Source organism: Triticum aestivum, chromosome 5B (assembly GCF_018294505.1).
Source record: "Triticum aestivum cultivar Chinese Spring chromosome 5B, IWGSC CS RefSeq v2.1, whole genome shotgun sequence".
Classification (NCBI taxonomy): Eukaryota; Viridiplantae; Streptophyta; class Magnoliopsida; order Poales; family Poaceae; genus Triticum; species Triticum aestivum.
In genome coordinates, this window is record NC_057807.1 from 333,684,933 (window position 1) to 333,692,292 (window position 7,360).

Below are 7,360 nucleotides of genomic sequence, written 5' to 3' on the forward strand. Positions count from 1 at the left end.
ATCGTACTTTCGGACGATGAAGACAAGTAGGGTCCACCTGTTGTCATTGTCAACGTCTGCCGGCCATCTTATGTCGCCCCTCCCCTTAAAATATTGTATTAGTTAGTGTGATGTCACTATATTAGTTCGCCATGTTAATCTATGAACGTGTTTGCTAAGTTAATCTGAATCTATTAATATGTTGTGTTTTACACCGCCGCGTTCTCTCTTTTCAGTGCGACTGATTCGTGGTCCTTCTGTAAGGTAGAAATGCCAAGTCGACTAGGACCGGCTCCGCCCATAAGCAAACAAACGCATATACTGAAATGGCTAGCTCAATGCATGATCAATTGATGGTCCCGAGTTCGATCCCCACGGGAGGCATTATATTATGGGATTTTTCATTTTGCTTTGCAAACAAATCAGGCACTGACATGTGGGTCCTGTAGTGTCCCAATCATCAATATATTTCACTATTTTTAACTAATATACCATACACTGACAGGTGGGTCCTGGGTGTCCTACACATCAGCATATGCACCAGGTAACGGTCAACTACATTGACCCAACGGAAGCGCTCCGTTTTGGGCAAACTTGAGTGGGGCCGAGTGGTGAAGGGGGAAAGTGATGGGCCTTAGTTGGCCGGGGGAAAACTGGGGAGTGCTAAGGAACCAAGGGCATAGAAATAGAAATCACATACGTATTTATTATCTATGGAGGAGCAGTCAGTTGATGCAGTTCCAAGCAAAGCGTCGTAGCGGGATCGACATGTGAAGCGGAATACATAGCTGCTTCGGAAGAAGCGCAAGGAGTCTGGATGAAGGCTTCCATATCCGATCTAGGAGTTGTGGCTAGTGCATCAGATCCAATGACCGTTTTTTGTGACAACACTGGTGCTATTGCAATTGCCAAGGAGCTCAGGTTTCACAAGAAGACCAAGCACATCAAACGCCGCTTCAACTCCATCCGTGATTAGATCAAGGAAGGAAATCAAGGAGGGAGACATAGAACTTTGCAAAGTACACATGGATCTGAATGTAGCAGACCGTTGACTAAACCTCTTCCACGAGCAAAACATGATCAGCACCAGGACTCCATGGGTGTTAGATTCATAATTATGTAAACTAGATTATTGACTCTAGTGCAAGTGTGAGAGTGTTGGAAATATGCCCTAGAGCCAATAATAAAATGTTTATTATCATATTTCTTATTCATGATAAATGTTTATTACTCATGCTAGAATTGTATTTACCGAGAACTTAAATACATGTGTGAATACTAGACTAGCCGGTAAGCCTCTACTAGACTAGCTCATTGATCAAAGATGATTAAAAAATTCAAAAAAAAGATGATTAAGGTTTCCTAACCATAGACATGAGTTGTCATTTGATAACGGAGTCACATCATTAGGAGAATGGTGTGATGGACAGACCCAACCATAAGCTTAGCATCAGATCGTTTATTTATTTGTTATAGCTTTTTTCTTGTCAAGTATCAGTTCCTTTGACCATGAGATCATGCCACTCCCGGATACCGGAGGAATACTTTGTGTGTTATCAAACGTCACTTTGTAACTGAGTGATCATAAAGGTGCTCTACAGGTATCTCCGAATGTCGCTATTAGGTTGCATGGATCGAGACTGGGATTTGTCACTCCTTGTGACGGAGAGATATCTCTGAGCCCTCTTGGTAATGCAACATCACAAGAAGCTTCATGTGACTAATGAGTTTAGTCATAGGTCTTGTATTACGGAACGAGTAAAGAGACTTGCCGGTAACGAGATTGGACTAGGTATGAAGATATCGACGATCGAATCTTGGGCACGTAACATATCGCCGGACAAAGGGAATTGCATACGCGATTGAATGAATCATCGACATTGTGGTTCAACCGATAAAGATCTTTGTTGAATATGTGGAAATCAATATGGGCATCTAGGTCCTGCTATTGAATATTGACGTGAGAGGAGTCTCGGTCATGTCTGCATGTTCTGAACCCGTAGGCTCGCACACTTAACGTTCGGTAGCGCTAGGGTACTATGTTGAGATATTAATAGTGGAAAGTCCGAAAGTAATTCAGAGTCTCGGATGGGATCCAGGACATCACGAGGAGCTCCGGAATGGTCCGGATATAAAGATTTATATATGGGAAGTCATATTCGGGGTTTAGGAATAGTTCGGGAATTTTCGGTAGAGTACCGCAAAGGTTTTAGAAGGTTCCGAGGGTTTCACCGTGGGACCCAACAACCCGGGAAGGGACCACATGGACCGAGGGGTGGGGCTACAGCCCACATGGGCTGGTCACACCATTCCCCAAGGTACATGTCATTTAGATCTAGAGATAAAGTCTTAATCTAAATTTAAAGGGTTAAATCTAGAGGTAAGATATTATCTCCAAGTTTAGAGGAATTTCTCCCATATGGCCGGTTTTGGATGCCCTCCCCTGCCCCTAGCTCATTTGAGGCCAGTTGCTTTTCCAAGACCAGAATTGGACCATGATATTTTCAGAAAGCCCGGGCATGGAATCGCCGCATCGAGAAACCAATCCTTTCACATTTAAAAAGAAACAAACATTAGCCTAGACTCAATGAAAAAAAACTATCATATGCATCGAATGACATCCTTTGCTATAAAAATTAAGATACATATCATCTTACTTACTATGGTTTTCCTATTTCTATAATATTCCTATATCCTATGAACCAAAGTACGCCTTAGTGATTTGGAAGATGCTTAGCTAGGGCAAGGAACACGGCTCATGAGAGTGAGATTTTAGATGACGGGTATTGAGTTGAGTGAGGTTGAAGATGACGGCACTAGTTGCCAAAACGGAGTTCTGAGAGTGAGGTTTTAGATGACGGGTATTGAGTTGAGTGAGGTTGAAGATAACGACAGTAGTTGCCAAAATGGAGTTCTATACATTCCAGCTAATTTTATGTCGCTGTATACGGGTTGGTTGCTGGGTGTACATATTCTCCGTGTATACGTAGAGGCGATGTCATTAGGAATGTAGTGCACCACTTACCACTGACACACACTTGTTCTCTCTTCCTTTCAGTATCGTGATATGCTGATGGTAAAACATGCCATTTGATCGTTGAATGCTCGGGGTGCAGTAGGAGAAACAGAGATTCCGTAGCCAAACAGATCCTCAGTTTATCAATACTCCAAAATACATTGTTAGTATATATCAAAACCATGGTATTAGGCTATGCTTCGCTATCAAAAATAGCCAGCCACTTTCAGATAGGTAGCCACAGATATAACATCACTAAGGCAGAACGATACCCAAACTATAGCTGATTTTCCATAACTTGAGTACCATAAATAATAATCCAGTACAATGAAAGATAATAGGCCTAATTCAAAGGTTTATCCTGAGCCAGCAGAAACCCCCTAGTGACAGATAAAGAGAAACCCTAGTTTAAATGATCCAATCTCATAGACCGCTAAACCAAATCTGATCCAATCCCATATAAACAACCCTCGTGAATCAGATACGATCACTATAGACAGATAAAACCCCTAGTTGCTGCGGTGAGGGCCAAACAGAGGGACATCTGGAATGAACCCACCCATCTCTGGAGCAGCAACGGGTGGATAGTTGCTGCGGTGAGGGCCAAACAGAGGGACATCTGGAATGAACCCACCCATCTCTGGAGCAGCAACGGGTGGGGCCTGGACGACGGGTGGGGCAATGGCCTGGGCGACGGGTGGGGCGATGGCTTGGGCGTCGGCAGGGGCGACGGGTGGGGCCTGGACGACGGGTGGGGCGATGGCCTGGGCGCCGGCTGGGGCGATGGCCTGGGCGCCAGCTGGGGCGACGGCCTGGGCAGCACCAGGTAGCTTACGCCCTGCATGCAGAAATTAAGATTACTCCACAAGACAGTTATAAATTATTATTGTAACACTGTAAATTAGAAAAATTGAAAATCAACACTGATATAGTTTCATGTTCCAAGTTGCATCCTTTGGTAACAAGTAAACTCTAAATAACAGTGCTCTTATTTATGATGTAGGATCACAGTGCTTGATTCCTAAGCAAAAATAGCATATTTTAGAAATCAGCACAATACTCCTATTGATGTAATATCACATGATTCCTGATCAATGTCAGGTTATCTACAGAGTATGTGAACACACAATGTCAGGTTATCTACAGAGTATGTGAACACACTTCAGCAATCAGTTGGTGGATGACCAGAATCTAATCAAATAAAAAAGACTAGATCTAACTAGCAAAGACAACTTGAGTCCAAATGATATATCGTTGTCTACTACAGGGAATCTCCAAACAATATTTGCTATTTGGTCACTCTGCCACAAGGCAAAACCATTTACGTTATGCCATTTGGTATCATAAAGATACATTGCTAGAACATGGAATCAAACATACCTGCTGCCCGATCTCTGTATGCTTTTTTGTTTTTCGACCGACGCTCTCTGCGAGAGGGGTATACCCGGGGAGGAGGGGGTTCCACGTTGGCTCCCTCCACAGCGAACATGGCTTTGTTCTCTGCAACTGAACATGTAAGAAAGTCACATTAGGCTGAACATGTAAGAGTGACATCTCACATCACATTAGTTCTCTGCAAGTGAACATTAAGAATCACATCGCTTTGGTTCTAAGTGAATATGGAAGGTCTAAATCTAGAAGAACACAATGGTTCAGGAGTAGAACAGCAAACATTTCGTTCCACAAATCACAAATTCAACTCAGGTCTAAGGTATTGACTGTTCTCCGTTGGATTCAGGATTCGCCTAAAAAAAAGAAATTGATTGGTTTCATACGGATGTAAACAGCCCTAAAAAAGGAAAGGAAAAGTCTCTAAATCCACCGACTGATTTTCTCATCTCGTAAACCCCCTCCTCTTCTTGCCACGTGGCCCGCGTCAGGCGGCCCTCCCCTTCCCCCAACCTTATCTCTATCAATGAAGCTGCTCCTCCACATGTTTCTTTTCTTGCCCTTTCTAATCTCATTCATCCCGACAGTCAGAGGAGAGTACCCATGGCGAGCACCACCGTAGCAGCTACAAAATCGACAGGGGTTGCCGCCGGCCGCCGCCTTGATGCATCCTCCGCCCAACCCCGTTCAATGTTTGAAAACAAAGAGGAAAGACGCAACCACATCGCTGTTGCATCCTTGCCACGGGCTGCGACTGCAAAAAAGGGAAGTGCGACGCCAGCCACCATAACAGCACGGTTGCTAGGGCGGGGGGAAGGGCGACTCCGGCCACCTTGGCTGCAAGGTTCCAGTGTGCCTCCGTGGCGCCTGCATCCCCTGTGTTTTTGCAGCAGCACCATTGCTGCGACAACGGCTGCGGCGGGCAGCGATTTGGGCAGCAGCGACGACAATTTGCTGCGATGTCGTGTTGTGACGGTGGGGCAGCGACTTCGGCGGTGCTGCGTGGCAGCAATGGAGCGAGCTTGCCGGCACTGCAATGGAGCGGTCACCGGTGTCTCCGAGCTGCGATGTAGCTCACCAGCGCTCCCGACGCTGCAATGGAGCACTCACCGGTCACCGGAGTCTCCGAGCTGCACTTCAATGGAGCGCTCACCGGCGTCTCCGAGCTGCGATGCAGCTTGCCGGCACTGCAATGGAGCACTCGCCGTCGCTGCTCGCCGGCGTTCTCGGCGCTGCAATGGAGCGCTCATCGGCAGTCTCAGAGTTGCCGTGCGGCTCCCGGGCTACAACGGAGCGCTCGCTGGTGGTGTCCCGGTGTTGCGTTCAAACGCTATGTGACAGTTCATGGTGTCGTGTTGCAGCACTTTGCATCCGGCAGCCGCGAGCGGCGGCGACCCCATCGTAGCAAGGGAATGGGATGCGTGTTGCTTTGACAGCATCACCAGCGAGCAATGGCCAGTGGATGTCGTGGTCTACTGCAAAGCGGCCAAGCGGTGGCCGGCTGCCATATTGAAGAGGAGCGATGCTGGATGTGTGCTGCGCGAGAGAGATGGATGCGGGAGAGAGATGCAGGATCCGTGAGAGGCCAAGCGACGGTTGTGATCGTGGGCATCTAACGGCCTCCACGGCGGCTTATGTTTCGCTCAAATCAATTGGATGATTTGTAGCACTCGCCCCCAAAAAAATGAGAACTCGCTAGCATCCGACCTTGGGTTCCACGAATTTGGTAGATTGCCATCAAGGGATTAAACTCGATTGGACTCAGACAGAGATTGGGTTCACCTTGAGGTTCCACGAATTTGGCAGATATCTACCAATTATCCATAAACTCAATAGGATTCCGAGAAATAACCATGGTTTCGCCATAAAAACTCGAGAACTCGCTGCGATTCCGCCTTGAACTCTATTAGATTCGAAGAATCGCCTAGGACTGGAAATCTGTGGGATTTAGGGATGGCATGCCAATAACCTTCTTGAGGGAGTTATTGACAGAGACGACCTCGCTGAGGGAATTGCTTGGTCGATGAACTCCCACGACGGCGGAGCGAGGAGGGGGGGAATGGTAAGATGGAGATATTATATATAGGGGGTTTTAGGGTTAGAAAGAGCCAGCTGGGCCGTCGGATTGAAGGGGCAAGGGGCCGTCAGTTTCGGCCTGCTGTCTCTCTATCAGTATTATCAGTTAAAACTCTAAGCTCCTCGGAATGACGGCCTGGAATGAGGCTCTGGGAGGCGCTGGTGAGCCCTGTGTATACCTGGCCATGGGCCAGGCCGGCCGGGCTTGGGCCGGGCCTAAAAAAGCCCACGGAAAAAAACTAAGGCCCAGGCCCTACCATCGGGCCTACTTTGCAAGCCCAAGCCTGGCCCATCTGGTAAAAATCCCTAAAAAGCCCTTAGGGCTTAGGGCCGTGGGCCGGGCCTCTTCCTTAAAATGGCAATATGCCAAGCCCAAGCCCGTCCAGGCCCTGCTGGTGGGCTCAAAACTCAAGCCCAAACCCAGCCCACGGGCAAGCCCATCGGGCCTAGGCCCTGGATTTTAGGGTCGGGACTGGGTGGGCCAACAGGGCCGAGCCGTTGATGGCCAGGACTAGCCCTGTGTGACAGAAAGAGAGGCACGGGTCTGAGGGAGCTCCTATCTATCTGCCGCATTTTTTCTTCTCAAAAAAATTTCTGTCGCAATTGGACTCAAAAAAATATCTACTGCATTTTGCGGCAAATAGCACCTGGACGCACACACAAATGGCAACCTGGGCTCGCCCAACAGCAGGACCGCAGTATTGAAAATTCCAAAAATAAGTGTTGTCTTTTTTCAAAAAAACTTTCAATCTATTCATCTTCAATTATGGTAGTACAACGAACACTATAAATAATAAAAATTACATCCAGATCTGTAGACCACCTAGCGACGACTACAAACACTGAAGCGAGCCGAAGGCGCGCCGCTGTCATCGCCCCTCCCACACTGGAGCCGGGCAA

General features: G+C 47.3%; 1 protein-coding gene across 1 annotated transcript; it reads right to left on the reverse strand.

Moving 5' to 3' along the window:
• Window positions 1-3,227: 3,227 nt before the first annotated feature.
• LOC123111716 (keratinocyte proline-rich protein) lies at window positions 3,228-6,450 on the reverse strand. Its single transcript, XM_044532564.1, has 3 exons — window positions 6,167-6,450; window positions 4,376-4,501; window positions 3,228-3,833 (listed from the first exon to the last, which is right to left on the reverse strand). Exons 1-3 carry the CDS (start codon window positions 6,248-6,250, stop codon window positions 3,486-3,488), a joined length of 558 nt encoding a protein of 185 aa, XP_044388499.1. The 5' UTR covers window positions 6,251-6,450; the 3' UTR covers window positions 3,228-3,485.
• Between the last annotated feature and the right edge of the window lie 910 nt (window positions 6,451-7,360).